The sequence below is a fragment of the Trichoderma atroviride genome, chromosome 1, assembly GCF_020647795.1.
Source record: "Trichoderma atroviride chromosome 1, complete sequence".
Lineage (NCBI taxonomy): Eukaryota > Fungi > Ascomycota > Sordariomycetes > Hypocreales > Hypocreaceae > Trichoderma > Trichoderma atroviride.
Window position 1 is genome coordinate 5,109,080 of NC_089400.1, and position 18,941 is coordinate 5,128,020.

Consider the following 18,941-nt stretch of genomic DNA (forward strand, 5'->3'; position numbering starts at 1 on the left):
ACAAAGATAGCCAAGTCGTTCACAAAAGTGCCATCTATTAATCTCAAGCGTCGAATCCTCCACATCCCATTAAAGGTATCATTCGTCGCAATATCGTAAAAAAAGAAGAACAATACACTCGTCGCTCACTCTCTGGAGAGAGGGGGCTATCGCAGTGCGTAATATAAAAGTAAGACACGTAGGAGAATGAAACCCTGTGTCAGAAGCAATGTATATATCCTGAGGCGCAAGCGCCATGCAGTAGTATGACAAGCTATGGAACTTAGATCAAAGCCAAAAGTTGCTGTCGTAGGTTGAAGAAGAAAGGGATCGACATTAAATCCAGAAGGCTGATTTAAACTATGTGGAGGAAGAAAATGTGAAAGTTAAAGTGAGGGAATAAAATCCAGTGGCAGTAGGCCATTGGCTCGACCCTTTATCAACCGAGCTAAGCACAAGGATGATGGATTCTTCAGAGGAAGTAAAAATGTTGACGAGGAAAAGAATAGGTCATGAACCAAAGAGGTATGCCAGAGCTACACCTAGCGGCCTGGATACGCGCTGTCAGGGGTCATGCCTGGTAATTTCCGTGTTGCTGCAGCCGTCGATCGACCCCCGGGAAGCCTAAAGTCGGGATTATCTAAAATCAGGTCCTGACGCTGCTGCTGCACTGGCCGGCGCGTCGGCATTGGGGGCGGGTTCCATTGCGGGTTAATACCGCGCTGCGAGATGGACGTAAAGTTGGAATGTTCCGACTCTGCGGGGCTGCGTGTTCCGCCAGCAGCAGCTCGCATCTCTTCGTAGTCGACTTCTGCAGTTGGTTGGAGTCGTATTGGCGGTGGTGGTGTCCGACGACCTGGAGGAGTATGTGCGGTCTGGTCAAATCGGGGGTCAACATCTTCGTAGTAGTTGCCAGCGCCCTTAGCGTTGGATACCGGAGCTGTGGTGCCAGAGAGATCAGGAGTAGGTCCTCGGCGAGCTGTTGTGAGAGGCGCCAGAGGCGCCACTTGAGGCGAGCTTCTTCCCGTTGCTTGATTCCATGCGGCACGAGGCGCCATGTTTTGCCTAAGGTTCGTTAGTGAATCCATTGTAACGTCAAGAGCATCAAGAAATGGCGCATACTCGTCTTGAGAATATCTGCTTCCGTCGCTGGCAAACGTCTCTCTCCGTGGAGATGAAGGGTTCTTGCCCTGCTGGAGATTCACCATCCCAGCGACGTCCGTATCGCTATCTCTGAGGTTACCATACTGGTCACCGCTGTTGCTTGATGCAGCGGCTGGTGTTGCGTCCATCTCAATCGCATGTCCCGATGATGAAACAGCAGAGTCAGTCGGTTCAGGGAGCGGTGGAGGAGATTCTGCCCTGGGCAATTCGAGATCCGGACGATACGGCATGAATTTGTTGCTACTGCTGTTGTCGCTGGCACTGGCGCTGCGAGTCGGGGCTGGATAATTTACCAAAGGGTCAGACTGTGCCAGTTGGACGTCAGCATAAGGGCCTCGTTCGTCAACGTAGCCCAGCTGCTGTTGTGGCAGCCTGTTATATTGGCTAACATTGTCGTTTGAGTAATTCATGGGTGGGGGGGCTGCGTGTGCCTCCGCCTCTAGGCATGTTATAGTATTGACCGTTGCCTCCGCGAGGTTGCGGTCCATATCCTCCTCCTGCTGCTGCTCCTCCGCGACCACCACGAGGGCCGTATCCACCTCGGCCGGGAGGGCCATAACCACCGCCGCCGCGTCCTCTCATGGGGGCCCCGTAGCCACCACGGCCACCACGGCCACCACCGCGATATCCATTAGAGGGGTCGGTTGCCTGTCTGGTGGGGCCGCGATTCATACGGTCATAAGGCTGCCCAGCCGCGGCTCCGTAGGCATTATTGGGATAGTTACCGTATGGGTCCGTCGACTGAGACCTCTGTGGCCCGTTGTATGGGCCGCCAATATCACTGCCTGGAACTGCGGCCATATCAGCGGCCATGGGCTGCATCCCATTGTTCGACCTCTCAGACGTAGTTCGCTGCGTCAGAGGAATGTGCTCGTCGCTGACCTGGTCGTCTCGCGGAGTCTCATACGTGGCGAATGCAGGCAGAGTGTCTTGCGTGCCACTTCCGCCGCTAGCAATGGTCGGCACGGTGGGCTGGGTAGTCATGACAAAGGCAGATTTGGGCTCCTGCTCCTCTCGGTTATAGTAATTCTGAGCATTCATCTCTGCATTCTCTGCAATCCTCCTCCTTTGATCTTTTCGGCTGATCAGAGTGCGTCGCATAGCGCAGGATACGAGGAAGCTGAAGAAAACCAAGGCCGTGGCAGCGATGGTAATGTAGGTGCCCCATGCCAGGTGAGGAATGAAGAGCAAGACATCAATGACGAAAGCCGCAATGCAGACGAGGAAGGTGATGAGGTTGAAGATGAGAAAGGCGAGCAGGTACTTTGACGAGTGAGAAGCAGCGCGGAAGTGGGCAGCAACGGCCATGCAAAACATGACCAGCGTGAGGAATGCGGCCACGGGATGAAGAATCAGGATCATAGAGAGCGTATGGCGAACGCCACTAGGCAGGTCGAAATCCTGAGACTTGCGATTGGGGATGACGCTATCTATAATGTCGGACGCCCATTGTTAGCCATTGTATCCAGTAGAGCCTACCGATAGTAGAACCGGCAGTGAGGAGAAGAGGTAAGGGGAGGGACAAAGGGTTGATTCTCACCAATATCGTAGCCGATGCCAGCGCTGCTGCAGCCCGAGGGCCCGCAAAAGCCAAAGACACCAAACTGCACATTGTCGAAGCTGCCGATGGGAATGGCCGAAATGATGGGCGCCGATATCACGGAAAGGAGCAGCAGAGCAAAGGCAATCCCAAGCAGCACTGACAAGGGCGTCGCCGGTCGCAGCATGCTGGCGGTGGACAGGAAGTGCCCAGCAGCAGCAGACGTCGACTAGGCGACGCAGAACAAGGGCGGATCAAGCGTCGGGGGCCAGCGAGAAGAAAGAAGGCGGCGGATCGAATTAAGCGACGGAGAGTTTGCTGTTGATTGTCGAGTCAAGTTGAGGTGGGTAATCCAAAAGAGCGTGTAGTGTGGAATATTGGAATAGGTGTAGGCGTTGTGGTTGTCGTCGTCGTTTAGAAATCCCCTGTTGATCCTTGGTAGCTACCAGGTACGGACGGAGAATTGTCGCATATGGGGACTCGTATTGTGCGCGAGCTGGTCGAACGAATGAATGGCGCCCAAATGCGTTACCGATATGCTATTGTCGCTGTCCTCCACATGATCCAAAGCAAATTCGGGCGATATCGAAGGGCGGCGATGTCGATTTCGACGGATTGTAAACAGAGAAGCAAAGAAAGCCGCCTTGCGTGAAGGAGTGAAACAGGGCCGGCGGCAGTCGCAGCAACGAAACGAGCTGGGGAGAGCAAGAAGAAAAAAACGAGCGCCCAGATACTGTTGTTTGCTCCAGGTGGGCCCGCCGTCTGGGTGAGGTTCAAAGGTCTGCGGCAAACAACAGCCCAAAAAAGAAAAACAATAGAGCAGAGCAGAGAGCTTGGAAGGGGGGGAAGATGGAAATTTGGTGATGATCCTGGAGGCGGGTGGAGAGAAGCGCTGCACTGTCTCGCTCTCTCTCACAGGCGCGTTGGAGGCTAAACGTTGTCGATGGATGCAGCGCTAAGGTGCCTGTCTCGTAGCGCAGTCTAGCGCATCTCAGCCAACCAGAGACCCCCACACGAAGCCCCGAACTGGGACTGAGGAGCGAGTCCACAGTGGTCGCTCGCGGGCTGCTAGGCCTTGGACGAGCATAGCGCTGACCCTCCAGGGCGCAGCGGGCGAATGGGATGTAGCGAAGCACGCAATTTAGCAGACGCGGTACACTCGTAATACACGTAAATGTCACAGGCACGGATACAGGCACAGGTACCGCCTCGCCACGGCCAGAATCGATAAACCCAGGCGGCATGCATCGACGGAAATGAGATTTGAGTTTGGAAGGCTCAAATCTTGAATGCGCCCAGCTGTGATACGAGGCACATGATCCCGTATTACCAGAAAGCTCCTCAATGATGAGATTTTTTTTGATTTTTTTTTTTTTTCATCTTTTCTTGTTTGCAAATTTGTGCTGATTCGATTGCAATGCTGGGCGCACAGAATCCCTTCGTCGCATGAACATTTGCTGTAGCAGTAATATTACGCGTTCCTGGTCCCTGTAATTTACAGGCCTCTCCAGGCACATACTTGATTCTTGTACTCCGTACGCTCCATATTAAACGTCGGGTAGCGCAAACCCGCTCGAGCCTATTGCTCGCTAACGTTACCTCGGTGGGTTCTAAAAATGGCCTGGGCCTCATTCATTGCCTCGTGCTGCGATCAATTGTTGGCATTGTCGCTGTGCGTGCAGCACCTCTGACCCGCATTTTGCAATACACAGATGCCCATCATCATCAGCGCCGCGCAGATTCTTCCCATGCTGAGAGACGTCGTCTGGTGGCTTCGTTGGGGCCGCGCTATCGAAACGATGCGCTGCAAGTCATCGGCTAATGCCAGCACTTAGGGACGAGTATGGCCAAGAGTGAGAGAAAGGGGAGAGGGGGCCTTTGGATAAGGACAGCCGCCTCTTCTCAGCTTGCCCGTTTTGAGCAGGTCGGCTGGCCGTGGAAATGAGCAGCGCTGGCCCTTTGGAGTGCTATGAGAACAATCTACTCCGGCATGCGCTCCGAGCTTGGCCTAATCTGCTCTGGACGCCGTCGTTTTTACACCGGGGGGGGACTGGCCATAGCCGTAGACGAGCGTTATTAGGCACTTTTCACGACAATTGGCGTACCAAACGTCGTCGCCAGCAATGCCTCTCTTTCTCTCACGGCGTCTGTAGCAACTCTCAAGCGTCAGCCACCACACAGAGCAGTAGAGCAAGATTCTTCCCCAGCGATCACGCACTCCGGGTTTCGCCACTGCTCCCAGTGATGCAGCGGTTACGAAACGATGCCCCCCCTCTCCAGGCTTTCATGGGCTTTGTGCGGGTTTACTTGCTCGGATGGATCGCCTCCGTGTCGTGCTCTGGCGCTAAGGTGGGAAAAGCGAAGCTAGGCGGGCCCGCAAATGGCCAGAATCGATGCAATGAAACATGAAGCTATCAGCGTTCGCTGTCGGCAACGTCAACCGCCAAGTGTGTCGTCGATACAAGTACAAGTGCGCAGTAATTCATCCCATTATCGACAGATCACAGATACCATATCTCGGTAGTTGAACTTGTCAGGGCTATTAATAGGTCAAGAGGCGTTGTCCAAGAGCCTGCATGGTGATCTTGGCCAAGGAGACGCAGCTTGCTGTTTCAGCTACTCTCCTGCCCGCTTCTCTGTATCATCGCCAGCTCCATCCTACGACTCACCGTCATAGGCTGATGGCATAGGCTATCCAAGTAGCTGCAAAATACATCCTCCGCATAGAAAATCGTCCGATCACACGCGCATCGTTGGTTTGAAGTTGTATCCATGGCCAGAAAAGTGCACCTGCAGCTGGATCAGTCGATCTGATGCAGTGGTTTCGATACCACTAGTGCTAGCTCCAGGAATAGCTGCAGTGAAGCGGGTCAGCCATCTTATCTTATCATTCCCGCTTCAGGTGAAATGTCGTCACTCGCTGGAGCCTACCCTGAATCTGTTCGTGATGCAGAAAATTAAGGCAGCTCTCTTGGTATCGACTCGACTCCTTCGTGTCTCAGTAAATTCTAATGGATTCTCATGGGCCGAGTTACAAGTTCGCTCAATATTGTACTCCTATGCATCTCGGGTTCTTGTGTTTTCCAATTGATAGAGCTCGTATGAACTAAGCCCTCTCGCTATAAATTCACTAGCAAGGATGCGACTCGGTTGAAGTGATAACAAGTCCGTAGAAACTACGTTCCTCGTACATCAAGCAGCATGCAAAATAAAGCCAGAAACGACAAAAGATTTCAGCCACACAGAGTATTGCTAATCAGCTCGCTCACGGTTCTCCGTAATACTTGTTATCAGGACAAACCTCGGACCTACCCCAATACCGGCCCCGATCCGATGGCGGATCCGAGGCGCCACAAAATGCCGCGGCGGGAAATCCTCCAAAACCACCGCCACCATCTCACTCAGCAGATCTTGACGACACTTTTCAAAACTCCGCTTCTCTTGATGACCTCGTCCGCCTCCTCCTCCTCCCGAATGACGCCGCGGTAGAGCCAACTGAACGCTTGTAAAATGCCCGCCATGCTCTGTCGCAGCAGCGGCTTGGGTCTCTCGAGACAGGCTCTGCTGCGCAACCAAGTCTTGGTACGGCGTATGCAGAGCTCAGGGCCATTCCAACCACTACGACCGCCATCACCCGCCGATCTGGGAGCACCGCAAGCTGCCAAGCAGTACAAACGCGGCCGGAAATGGGGGCGCCGATTGCTCATAACGGCAGCCGTGGGCGGCGCCATCTATACCGTCGACTCACAGGTATACGCTTCGAGCCTGGGTCGATCACTTCGCACATTTGCCACGGCAATGCTTGCTGCGCTGGATTACAAGATCAACTTCAGGCCGGAGCCATGGACGGGAGGCACCGTGGCTGACCTCCATCTGCGTAATGCGGAAAGGCTTTGCGATCTGCTGCGGGCAAACGGTGGATTGTACCTCAAGATTGGCCAAGCAATTGCCATGCAGAGCGCGGTTCTGCCGCCTGAATTTCAGAGAATGTTTGCTAGGATGTTTGATGATGCACCGCAGGACGACTGGAAAGCTGTCGAGGCCGTTATCCGAAAGGATTTTGGGAAGAGCGTAGAGGAAGTATTTGGGGTCAGCTTCACCGGCAAAGAGGGTTATGGCGTCATGGAGAGAAAGGCTCGCGCGAGTGCAAGCGTGGCACAAGTTCACTGGGCCAGGCTCCCGGATGGCAGAGAGGTGGCTGTCAAGATTCAGAAACCAGAGATTGCAAAGCAAATTGCCTCGGATCTCTGGACTTTCAAGTATGTTGCTGTGCTACCCCCATTGACTGTCGGATGGAATACTAATGCTGTCTGTGATATCAAAAGGACTGTGACATGGATACTTTCAAAGCAATTCGACCTTCCCCTCTATACCCTAGTACCTTTCATCTCCGAGCGTATAGAGCTAGAGACAGACTTTCTGAGCGAGGCCAAGAATTCGCAAACGATGCGCCAGCTGGTCAACTCCGAGAGCCGTCTGAAGGGACGAGTCTACATCCCCACCGTGTATTCCGATCTTACCACAAAGCGAGTCTTGACAACTGAATGGATAGAGGGCATCAGGCTGTGGGATAAGACGGCCATGACGTCGAGATGGCTAGGCGGGCGTGGAAAAGGCAGCCCAGGGGCAGGCTCCCCTTTGCCTCCCATCGATATGGACATTGCCCGTCGCCAACTGCGTACAGAAGCCCACAGAGAGAAGATCAAGCCGGAGCGCCAGGAGTGGAAGGGCTTGCATGGAAGAGGAGGCCTTGGCCTGGGCACCAAGGAGGTCATGACCACCATGGTCGATCTCTTTTCTGCTCAAATCTTCAAATGGGGTGTTGTTCACTGCGATCCTCACCCCGGAAACATCTTCATTCGACGGCTTCCCAATGGCCGTGCCGAACTGGTCCTGATCGACCATGGCCTCTATGTGTACATGACGCCGACGTTCCGTCATCAATACGCCAGATTCTGGAAAGCTCTCATGACATTCGACAACAGGGCCATAGCTGACGTTACCGGGCAATGGGGCATCAAGGCGGCAGATTTGTTTGCCAGCGCTACGCTGATGAAGCCGTACGAAGGCGGCGAAAATGTCATGCAGAAAGACTTGAAGGAGTTGAAGGGCCTGACCAGGGCGGAGAAACACTATGTCATGCAGCGAAAGATGAAGCAAGGGATCCGAGACATTCTTGCGGACGAAGACAAGTGGCCCAAGGAGCTCATCTTCATCGGCCGGAACATGCGCATCGTCCAGGGCAACAACCAGTTCCTGGGCTCGCCCGTCAACCGCATCAAGATGATGGGCGAGTGGGCAAGCCGCAGTCTTTACGAGGACCCCAATCTTCCCTGGATACAGCGGATGAACAACGTATGGCGACACGTCATATTCAAGTCGGTCATGACTGTGACGGACATTGCGTTTTATTTCTTCAAGCTGCGGCAGCTACTCGGTCTGGGCGGCGGCATGGAAGATGAGATGGAGCGTCGCGTGAAGAAGATGACGCAGTACGGCTTGGAGGAGACGCCCGATTTATTCGAAGGATGAGAGGAAGTGGCTATTGTTAAAAAAAAAAAAAAAAGACATCGATGGGCAGCTGCTATTGTTATTGCTATTTTCATTCTCCATTCATCCCTTTCTCATCCTTCATGCTCCCAACTATTTTGGCAGAGAGAGGCGCTGGACCGCATTGCTTCTTTATAGACGGAAAAAGCGGAGGGAAACAAGAGCGTTCGGCAGGCATTCGAATTATAGGTACTGGTTAGGTTTGACGACGATAAAATGTACTGTATGTATATGTGTGTACGAGTATAGATGGAGCGATCGATATACCACTCATGTTTGCGACGATAGTCGATTGCTTTGGATCACCTTGACATTCTTGCTGAGAACATGGTCAGTAGTGAAGCTGTCGCAGCTGCAGATCCTCCAACGCAGGCTTGTCGAGCACGAGTAATTCAAGACATTCTTGTACTCTTCAGGACATTGCTTTCTCGTGCTATTGGAAGCTAGCGTCAGCCTCGTGCATGTAGCCCAGAGGCTCTGGCGGCGGGTTTTTGTGGTCCTTGACGAAAAACTCGTGGTGGGCAGTTTCACGTTTCCACGCGAAGAAGGGAGGAGGACCCCTCCATTGGTTGATTGGCGGCGTTCTGGTTCTGGATAGACACAGTAGTGTGACGAAGTCGCATGGCGAACTGGAAGCGGAACCTGCAATTTTAAACACTTGCAGGGATTTGGCATGGGAAGGGGAGCGAGGTTTGGAGTCGGCGCCAAGATTTGGGCAAAGCTCCGCGATGGACCCTGAGATGGGATACTTTGAGATTTTCTTGTTTGCTTAGCTCGGCCTTGGTTTCTTTTTTGGAGGCTGCGCGGCTCTAGCTGCTGTGATTCTCAGGTGCCATCTGAAATGAAGCTGTACACATTCTGCCATCTCTGTGTTTCTGTCTTGTTTGGCGCTTCTCCCCCAATTTTTCCTCTTGTCTTTTCTTTTCTTAATTCTTGTTGGGGGCAATCATCGTTAGCCTGTTCCTTGTTGGCCTGGTTTTGTTTCATCAGCAACAAAGAAAAATCTCATTAGACGGGGGGGCATGTGAGGTGCGGAGGATGCAAGTGCTGCCCCCCTGCTTTGCGTACGGAATACCTACTGCAAGTGCCATTATGCGAGCAAGTACTGACTGCAATGCACGCAATCATTTGCTGCCAATCTGGGGCCAAGCCAAGCCTGCAAAGAAGATCAATGCCGTTCTTACAAGGAAATTATTCACGTCCCGATGTGAAAAGTACCTCCAGCCGTCACAATAGCAGCAGCAGTACCTGGAGGCATCAGGCAGTCGTAGCAATTTCCTTCCATGCTAGACGTACTCGTATCAGTGCCGCTCGTATGCTTCATGCCTCAGGACCCAACCCGTGTTTCTCCAAGTGCCGTCTGGCGATAGTACAGCGGAGCTTTTTTCCTGCAATCACCGATAGATCAAGATCAAGACGGATCAGCAGCCGCAGGTGCCGCAGAGTTTCAACCCCATCACGAATGTCCCGTCTGCCGCCAAGATCTCGACGAGGCATCATGTTGATTGAGACAGCTTGGACAGCTACGTATCCCGACTCGTGCTACTGCCACAGCGCTAGGGCCACTGCTAACCGGAGGTTGCGTCGTGTTTCAAGCTCGCCAGGGGAGCATCATAGCAGCGGGAGGCGTCCAAACCATGACATGATTGCTGGCCAGGGCTGGTTAGATGGGATGCCTGTGGAGAGGCGAAACGGGGCCGGGGGGTCGCCTAGCATCACGAACCTGGACCTCGATTGGCGCCAGCTGCGAAGCTACTGAGTGGCTCCCCTGAAGCCCAGAAGCCCAGAAGCTGGAGTGCCGGGAGACAATGTCGAGGCCAAGGACGTGTTCATCTCTCCTCGCTTCCGCAAGCTCTTTTCCCTCTCTCTTCCTCTTGGGAGTTTTCAAAACTTCACTCGCTCGCTTCAATCAGTTTCCCTTGCTGCCATCGCCAACGGCTTCTTCTTCGCCATCACCATTTCAATTCGCCCGACTCTTTGGCGCTTGACGCTGCCGACAGTCCTTGTTCTTTTGCCTCGCTCGTTCCCGCTGTGACATCCGTGCGAAAGCTGTAAGCCGCGACCCTGGCCCTGGTGATACCACGAGCTTTGGGCAACTTCACGAGGAGCTGATCAGAGCGGTGTCGAGCTCCAGCGATAACCCCGGCTTCTGACGCCTCTCTTTTTTTCCATTTCTCTCTCTCAATCTGTCAAAACCGGACAAGAACCCAAAACTTGCAATCTCCTTCGATTATCTTCCCCACGTCTCGGCTGGACCAGAACAAAAAAAAAAAAAGACAAAACAACAAAAATTACAACTTCCACCTCATAAAAACCACGAATCCTACAGAAGCAGCATTGTGAGTAAATCAATTGCCAGTTCTCGTCCATCGTCTCTCTTTATTTCTTGTTATTTCTCTCCCAATCCTCTTCCCTCGGCTTGCCATCGCCAAGCTCTCCATAGCTGCTGTCGACGCCAATCGTCACAAACTCTCTCGCTACATGATCGAAAACGAGCTTCAACGATCGTGGTTGTTTACTCTTGCTCCATGCGCAACTTTCTCTGAGCGACTCTGGCATTGCGCCGCGGGCAGTATTGTTTGCGCACCACAAGAAGCCCTGTCGGTGCCAATACTCCCGACTCCCAAACATCTGTGCTACAAAGCAAACGTGGCGGAATCGAAATGGGGGTCCACGGGCAAGCTCCCCAGGCAGAACCGTGGAGATGGCGATGCTCGAGCTGGAGCTTGGCGACAATCGCAAGAGAGTTGTTTATGGGGCTGCTCCAATACCCGCACATTCCCGGTCGCAGGCGCTTGACACCACCAACGCGCGTCGCCTGGGGACCGGAAAGAACCCTGACATTGTGCTTCTGAATGCGATGCTAATCACCTCCTTTTTCTATTCTTTAGTGACGTCCGGCTATCGAATTGGAGTCGTCTCCGCTGCACAAGCCCCGCCTCCCCGCCTCTTTGCCTACGTCGCTGGTGCATTAAACCTGCATCGGCAGCTTCTCCAACTGGTATCCTTGGTATGGGAATTTCTCGTTTGAAACGGCAACGGCATAGCGGCTCGTATTTGTTCGGATGCGCACCTTGAATTCTGCTTGGCGCATAATTATAGTGTGGCAGAATCCGAGGCGCCAAATCCAGCGGCAAACCGAGCCACTCCCGTTTGTCTCGTCGTTTCTGTGTTGCTGACCTTGAGAGTGAGCAGGCCATCCTTTGCGAATCTTACCTGATCCAGCCTGGTTGTTTCAGGAACAAAACGCCACCCGACCAAGACTTCTGTCTCATCACTGCGACACAAAACCAAATCCCTTTTCATCGTACTTGAGAAGCCAAACAAATCGATTCGCATTATCTTGGCTTTGCGCTCATCAGATAACCCGCCTCTGGCCAAACAATGAGTTCTCCGCCTCGTCGTTCTACTAGCTTCGGAATGTTGCTCAAACGCACAAAGAGTGGCGATCTGGGCAAGGGCAATAGAAAGACCCAAGCCGAACCAGATCGCCAGTCTCAGCCCACTCCTCGCGCAGCCCCCAAGCTCCCCGAATTCTTCAACAACTCTGAGCAGCTGTCCAAGTCTTTTGCGCCTGAGCTGCAAGCCAATTCTACCACCTCCGGGGTTAGCTCCATCATTCCAGGCGGCTACACTCGCGAATCGTCCAGCCGCTCCTCAGCAGAGGCTACGCGTGCCGCGGCCAGCAAAGTCCCGATCCCTCCCATTCCCAGCAACGGCTTTGATCCCTATGCCAGGTCGGAGAGTATGACAAACCGTGGCCGCTACAGCTATGCCAGCAGCAGTGCTATGAGCACAATCAACAACCCCAGGAGGATCCGCAGAAGAAAGGACCCCACGCCATTCAAGTAAGCCGCGACTCAAGTTTTTATCTCTTGCGTATTTGGACCGCAAGCCAAAGGATGCAAACTGACCATTTCACCAGCATTCTTATACTAGGTAGCCAAAATGCCGGCAAAACCTCTTTTCTCGAGTTCCTCAAGACAGCCCTGGCACTTCCACCAAAGAAACAGTCCAAGAAGCACGAAGAAGACTCTTTCCAGATGCCAATCGCTCCCGTTGGTAACTTTATTCCGCACTATCTCGAAACCGAAATTGATGGCGAGCGGATTGGCCTGACTCTCTGGGACTCGGAGGGTCTGGAGAAGAATGTTGTCGATCTGCAGTTGAGAGAAATGTCTGGCTTCTTGGAGAGCAAATTTGAAGAGACTTTTACAGAGGAAATGAAAGTCGTGCGTTCCCCAGGCGTCAAAGACACTCATATCCACGCAGCCTTTTATGTCATGGACCCTTCCCGCCTTGATCGTACCATTGCGACGGCGAAAAAGAACGCTTTGCGGAACGGCTATGGCAATGGCGGCCATGGCCAGGCTCAAGCTTCTGGTGCCCTTGACGAGGAAATTGATCTCCAAGTTCTCCGGACCCTCCAGCACAAGACAACAGTCATTCCTGTCATTTCCAAAGCAGATACCATCACCGCCAAGCACATGGGTATCCTCCGCAAGGCCGTCTGGGACAGCATCAAGTCGGCGAACCTGGATCCCCTGGAAGCCCTGGGACTGGATGAGGATAGCAGCAGCATCATCGAAGAGGAAGAGGATGATGACGAAGCGGGAGAAGACGAGTCGGCGGAGCAAGCCGAAAAGACGACCGCGTCACCTGGCCACTCAAAGAGACTCTCTACCAACTCCATCCGCAGACACAAGTCTCAAGAGGATGCCAAAGCGGAAGAACCGCCATTTCTCCCTCTCTCTATCATCAGCCCCGATCTTTATGAGCCCGAGGTCATTGGACGACAGTTCCAATGGGGATTTGCCGACCCATACAATGAGGAGCACTGTGACTTTGTCAGGCTGAAGGAGGCCGTCTTCACCGAGTGGCGTGCTGAACTGCGTGAGGCAAGCAGGGAGCAGTGGTATGAAGGCTGGCGAACAAACAGACTCAAACGCCGTGAGCTCCCCCATGCGCGATAGAGCCAACGTGGTGTCGAATGGCAGCGCTGGGTCGGAACACCACATTTCCTGTCATAATCTTGTCAAGCGAATCTGGCACTCTCTCTTTGTTGCGATTTCTCTCATATACAAGCACTACTATGCTCCTAGTTCCCATTTGCCTTAATTTCCGCTTTCAGTTAGCTGGCGAGCATCAGCATCCCTTCCCATGTCTCGGTTCTGTTGGTGAGACAAGCTTTTGGCTTCCGAGATTGTGCAAGGGGCGTTGTCGATATCAAACTCTTTCCCTTTGCATTGCCGAACATAAAAAAGGACCAACAACAAATAATCCGGAGATGTTGCAATGTCAGGGCCTGCATTGGATGATAGACGAGGCCAACTGCCATCTTCCCACATGCTGCTGAGCTATCTCTTGCTGTTGATCTGCCTCTAAAGCGTGTTTCCTTCTCGCCTCTGGCTAAAAAAAAGCATTGCTGTCCCCGGTTGAGGAAAATTGGGTTAGCTGGCGTGATGGATTTTTTCCCTTTGTCTTCTTCATTCTTCTTTTTTTGATACGCAAATGACTTTTGATTCCCCCCAATCCTTTTTTGATGTCTATTTTTTTTTTCATCTCCTGTACGAGGTCTCCTAAGATTGGACTCTCGAGACCAGTTTTGTTGGAAACCACGGAAATGGCGACTACGATTTGTTGTTTTTCTTCTTCTTCTTTTTTCTTCTTCTCTTTTCATTCCGCAGCCTGGTGCAAAAAGCAGTATGAACGATACCCGATGATGGGGATCCTGTTTCGTTGTGCATTTTGTTCATTCTTTGTCCATAAATCATTACTTTGCTGTTGAACAAAGAACAAAGGCACAATGCCCTGGATAGGTAATCTATGAGTATGCGCGGAAAGTTTTTGGCTTGGACAGAATGTAGGATAGTAGGGATGAAAAAGAGAGAAAGTTTCTTTTTCCTTTTTTGCAGAGATCCCTTTTTTTCTATATTGAATTTGAACTTGACCATTTTTCTCTCTCGATATCTTTGTCTTCTCACATGAACTGATATTTTGGTGTTTCTACTCTCTTTGAGGCGTCGCTTATAAGACGCAAAGATGACGTCTAAAGGTTACACATGCACTCGAGGCTCATTGACCGTGATTTGAGATATGAACAACATCAATACAGACTACAGGACGTACGTAAACTAGATTGGCGCAGTCGACTCGAATCCATATCGAGCACACGCGACAAAAGCAGGTCAACTAGATAAGTCGAGGTAAGCAAGCAAAGTAGGCCAGGTGGCCAAACAAACCCATGGTATCTAGAACCAGAATCGACCAAATTCCCTCGCCTTCAACTGAAAAAAGAAAAAACCGAATAAACTCTCGGTCCATAATGCAAACCGGTCCATAACGCAAACTGGTCCATAACGTAGAGCGGTCCATAACGTAGAACCAATACCTTTCCCTTTCCTAAACACGCGTGTCCCTTTTCCTAATCTCGCATTCGTTTCCCAATTCCCTTTGGGTCAAGTAAAGTAATCCATCCCTTTGCAAATTCCTGATATAAAGTTCAAATGAAAGGCAGCGACCTTGCTGCATGCATAACAAAAAAAAAACACAAATCGCGGCCAATCCTTCTGGCATCGATGACTTCTTCAACTAATCCTCTTCATTCTCTTCGTTCTCCTCGTCTTCTTCGTCCTCTTCGTCCTCTGCCACTGGGGGCACATATTGCGTGTTGATCGGTCTGCCGTTCCTATCGACATCGGCTTCCATTCTGGCAGGATTCTTGCCCAGCTTCTGCACGCGGTCGATTTCCTTCTTACTAAAAGTGACTAAATCGAACCCTCGTGGGAGCACCGCATCCGAGATGAGAAAATCAACCTTCATATTGCGAGCCCTGTCGCGGTAGGCCTGGGCGTTGCGCGGCAGCTCGAATTTCTGGCTGTCTTCCCTTTCCATGTCGGCCCAACCCGCAGCGCGGCTGGCAACGAGTCCAATCAAGGTGTTGGAATCACGCTCGCTCCAGTTTTGGCGCCGTTTAAGGAGACGAGGGTTGTTTAGCTTTGCGTTGACGCGGGCCTGGACCTTTAGCCGCTCGATCTCGGCAAAGTCAAGCACAGGTGGTGGAGGTTCAGCAGCTCCAAGAGCGACGGCAGTAGCGACAGCTTCTTTGAACTCCCTTCGACGCTGAGATGGTCCGGGCTTAGAAGAAGATTGGGTGTGGGTGATTTTGCTTCTTTTGGGGGCCCGCCGGTCCGTCTCAAAATCATCATCATAATCAAACTCGTCTCTAGTTTGATCCTCTTCACCTTCTTCTTCTCCGTAGTCGCCATCGGTGTTCTGACGGCGGCTGCCTCGAAGAGGCTGCGCGCGTGACGGTTTCGAAGCAGGCAGCTTTCGCCGTGCATGGCCCGAGGATGATCCCCCAAGAGATACATTAAGGAGTAGGCCGACCGCCTCATCAGGATGAAATAAGGAGTCCCTGTGACATAGTGTTAGCATAACGTACAAGCGGCAGCCATAGTTTAATTCTCAATCAAAGAGATTCAGGGATACTCAAGGAGAATTGGTAGAATTGGGGTAAAAGGGGGGATTGGGCGAGGTTAGACTTACCCTCTGGACAGGTCATCTTCACCTCGTTGAACCTGCGACCGCTGTGACTCTCCTTGGGAACTAGCCAGGCTTCTGGGAGAAGCATTAGGAGAGTCAGGGAGGAACAGACCATCTTCATCGGGCGGCGGCGGCGACTGTCTGCCTCCAACTCCCTCACCGGTTCTTCTTTCTCGAGGCCTTCTTTCGTCAGACTGCCGTGACATGAAGAGTTTCTCCCTCTCCCAGGCCTGCCGCTCCTTAGCTAAGGCTTCCTGTCTAGCCCGAAGGTTCGCTTCCTGCCTGACCCGCCGTTCCTCTTCTCTGAGACGTCGTTCTTCATCGCGAGCTTGATGCTCTTCACGAATGCGGGACTCCTCCTCAGTACGCCACTGCTCTAAGAACATTTGCCTCTCTTGGGCAAGATGCTCTTGTTCCGTCTTTTCCATTAACTGTGAGACTGATGAATATCTGTTGAAAAGCCATTTCTTGAGAAGCTCGAGCGTATGAGGAAGAGGATACTTGGCCCGGACGCTAGGCAGGTCAACGGGAGTTCTAATCCCTCTCTTGCCGCCTTCGGACATTAGTTGCCATATATCCTTGACCCTTTCCGAGCACACGTCCAGCAGCTGCTCCTCAGCAAGGCCAGCCATGGGTTTATATGGGCCGTAAGCAAAGAGAGCATTGTAGTTACTCGGCGCATTTGGGGCATTCAATTCGCAAAAGGCGTAGCCCAGCATCCCGCGAAGGTCCGTCGCTTGGGGCGATATGGCAATGCTTTCAATGGCACGCTGAGTGCGAATCTCCAAAGACAGAGTAAGAAAGTGCTTGCTCTCGTCAGCAGCAAAAGATTGCGGAAAGCGGCTGTCTGTGGCCTCGAGAAAAGGAACGGGGTCGTAGGCTTCTTTTTGAATGGCTCTGATATGGAGGAGAGCAGTGGCAATGTTGGCCATCTTGACGGCGAGCGGGACCGCTTTCTTGGCAACCTCTAACGTTTCTTGGTCTTCTATCTTGTTCACCCAGTCCCAGTTGAGAAAGGGGATTCGGTTTTCCGGGGGAGAGCCAGCACGAAAGGAAGGGGGCTGAGGGCCCGTGAAAATGCTTCGTGACATCTCAAACGCTTTGATTTTCATCTGGAGCACCGGCTTGTATGCAAGTCGCGTGCTTGTCTCCTGCAGCAGGCTGATGACATTTTTTGCGTCCCTGGCCAAGGCAGTAGTGGCCTCTAGCCACATCTCGATCTCTGTCTGCTCAATCTCGCGCTCGGCCATTTTTTCTGCCTGCAGCTCAGCGGCTGATTTAGGTGGTGAGCTGGGAGTCTTCTCGTAGTCCTCCTCGTCAGTTAAGTCCCTCTTAGGGGTAGAAAACAAGCTGCTGGGACCGATATTTCGAGGAGCTCCTCGCCGTGGCTTTGGGTCCCAGATGATGGAGCCTTTGCGTGGGATAGTCGTCAAGCCTTTTGGAACCTGCAGACCTGGGGGTGCAGAAGAAGAGTTGAGACTTGGCAGTGAAGGCGTAAGCTGAGGAGCAACGGTCGTTGCGGTTGCTGAGCCTGACGCGGATGAAGGAACAATGTAATGGTCAGATGACGACGATGAGGAAGCGGGTAGAAGAATGCGTGAAGGAGAGTTTGTGGGAGAGCTCAGAAGAGAGTTGGGTCCAGAGCTGGATTCAGAACCGGAATCAGAATCAGCATCAGAATCAGAATCAGAGCCAAAATCAGAGCCAAAATCAGGATTTCGGGCTCTGGTGACGGCCTCTTTGGTTCGCCGAGCAGTTGCTCTGGGTGGGTTTCTTCTGACTGTGGGTTGTGGAGGTGAAGTTGGCAGCGGCACAGCAGCCTTGGCCGCTCTCTTGGACCTGGTCTTCATTTCTGAGCTAGCTCTGCACGGAGGAGAGCGGATACGGTGATGTTGCAGTGGGACAATAGAAGACGGGAGAGCGGGACAATGAGAGGCAGATGATGGAATAGAAAGAGGCGGTGATTGGGAAGTGATTTTCGAGTCCTTTGCCGGGATCAACGGTTGAAGTGGGCGAAGGCAGCTTGGTTTGTTTTGTTTTTTGTTTTTGCTGCGAATATTCGGGAGTCGAATTCAATACAGGCGGTTATAGGTGTGCTGTAGCGACCTGAAGCGCAGCAGCTGGCGGACCCCAAGCCTAACCCTGCTTGCAGCCGCTCGATCCAAGGGAGAAATTGGGTTTGGGAGAGAAAAAGTGGCTGACTGGGGGATATTTTGACCTGGCTTGCACTAAGACAACGCTAAGCTGGTGATTTTGCCTGGTGCGGGCCTCTGGGTTTATTTGTATGGGAGAAAGAAGCTCTGATTCTGATGGATAGCTTCCGTTGTGAGTAGTAAACGGCGGAGCTGCCATCGAAAAGGAGCAGAGCGTGGAGCGTGCTTTTTCCAGCACAGATGAGTGAATCAGCCTATTAGAAATTCACAAAAAACGCGGCCTTTGTTGGCTTTTGTGCTACAAGTGCGTTGTTGACTTTTTTTGCCAAGGGCACGGGTCTCCAAGCGGCGTTTTGATTTTGAGCTCGAGGTCGACCAACTCCCACTTACTGTGGCAATACACTTTGACAATGGATATTCACTGACCCCGTAACCCTGATGCATGCGTACAAGGCAGGCTACCCTGATTACGCGCTTATCAAGTCGATTCACGGCGAAGACAAAGAAACACAACAATGGCCAGAGGCTAGACAGAGACGAGCAGGTCCTCTCTAACCCTACCCTGTTCCTCAAGCAAGAGAAGAATTCGCTGCCAGGTCTAGCAAATACGAAACTGGGCATTTACCAAAGCGATGATTGTACACATGATTTTGATCACGGCGCAGTTAGGCTGGGGCAAAAAAAAGGGGGGCTGCCGGTCGATTCTCTCTGGTGGCATTCTGTCGGCGTAGCGATATCAGCTGCGATTGTCTCCGGTTGGCGTCGTCGCGAACCTGCCTCGCAGCTTGGGAAAAGCAAAGCATTCAAGAATCTAGCAATTTCGGATCCTTGAAGTGCCTTTACTGGCACCTGAACAAGAGAGACGTTCTTATTATAGTCTACTGATTGACGTGGAATAAAGTACACTCTGGGGCTTGCAGCTGTAGTTTTGGTGACGAGCATTTGACGTAAAGCTTCTGGAAACACCACCAGATCAAAGGCCAACGAAATTCTTGCCCTTGATACTGTTT

At 52.2% G+C, this 18,941-nt stretch overlaps 6 protein-coding genes across 6 annotated transcripts; 3 read left to right on the forward strand and 3 right to left on the reverse strand.

The window, feature by feature from the left end:
• Positions 1 to 521: 521 nt before the first annotated feature.
• TrAtP1_001840 (uncharacterized protein) lies at positions 522 to 1,373 on the reverse strand (the record flags this gene model as incomplete). The annotated part of the gene is made up of 2 exons (XM_066111182.1): positions 522 to 1,044; positions 1,102 to 1,373. The coding sequence occupies 2 exons, from the start codon at positions 1,371 to 1,373 to the stop codon at positions 522 to 524; spliced, it is 795 nt and encodes a 264-aa protein (XP_065967255.1).
• A 154-nt stretch (positions 1,374 to 1,527) lies between these two features.
• TrAtP1_001841 (uncharacterized protein) lies at positions 1,528 to 2,870 on the reverse strand (the record flags this gene model as incomplete). Its single annotated transcript, XM_014085211.2, has 2 exons — positions 1,528 to 2,573; positions 2,684 to 2,870. The coding sequence occupies 2 exons, from the start codon at positions 2,868 to 2,870 to the stop codon at positions 1,528 to 1,530; spliced, it is 1,233 nt and encodes a 410-aa protein (XP_013940686.2).
• Positions 2,871 to 6,202: 3,332 nt separating this feature from the next.
• On the forward strand, positions 6,203 to 8,215 carry TrAtP1_001842 (uncharacterized protein; the record flags this gene model as incomplete). Its single annotated transcript, XM_014085773.2, has 2 exons — positions 6,203 to 6,942; positions 7,009 to 8,215. 2 exons carry the CDS (start codon positions 6,203 to 6,205, stop codon positions 8,213 to 8,215), a joined length of 1,947 nt encoding a protein of 648 aa, XP_013941248.2.
• A 2,722-nt stretch (positions 8,216 to 10,937) lies between these two features.
• Positions 10,938 to 11,264, forward strand: TrAtP1_001843 (uncharacterized protein; the record flags this gene model as incomplete). Its single annotated transcript, XM_066111183.1, has 1 exon — positions 10,938 to 11,264. One exon carries the CDS (start codon positions 10,938 to 10,940, stop codon positions 11,262 to 11,264), a length of 327 nt encoding a protein of 108 aa, XP_065967256.1.
• Positions 11,265 to 11,617: 353 nt separating this feature from the next.
• Positions 11,618 to 13,206, forward strand: TrAtP1_001844 (uncharacterized protein; the record flags this gene model as incomplete). Its single annotated transcript, XM_014085772.2, has 2 exons — positions 11,618 to 12,081; positions 12,159 to 13,206. 2 exons carry the CDS (start codon positions 11,618 to 11,620, stop codon positions 13,204 to 13,206), a joined length of 1,512 nt encoding a protein of 503 aa, XP_013941247.2.
• Positions 13,207 to 14,321: 1,115 nt separating this feature from the next.
• Positions 14,322 to 17,996, reverse strand: TrAtP1_001845 (uncharacterized protein). The gene is made up of 2 exons (XM_014085770.2): positions 15,782 to 17,996; positions 14,322 to 15,650 (listed from the first exon to the last, which is right to left on the reverse strand). The coding sequence occupies exons 1-2, from the start codon at positions 17,626 to 17,628 to the stop codon at positions 14,825 to 14,827; spliced, it is 2,673 nt and encodes an 890-aa protein (XP_013941245.2). The 5' UTR covers positions 17,629 to 17,996; the 3' UTR covers positions 14,322 to 14,824.
• Between the last annotated feature and the right edge of the window lie 945 nt (positions 17,997 to 18,941).

What these genes read in the sequence shown, in the direction of transcription:
- TrAtP1_001845 (XM_014085770.2), bottom strand. Translation starts at nt 17,628, where the DNA reads ATGAAGACCAGGTCCAAGAGAGCGGCCAAGGCTGCTGTGCCGCTGCCA. An exon ending in GAAGATGACCTGTCCAGAGG is followed by an intron (nt 15,651 to 15,781) that starts GTAAGTCTAACC and finishes ACTATGTCACAG; the next exon opens with GGACTCCTTATTTCATCCTG.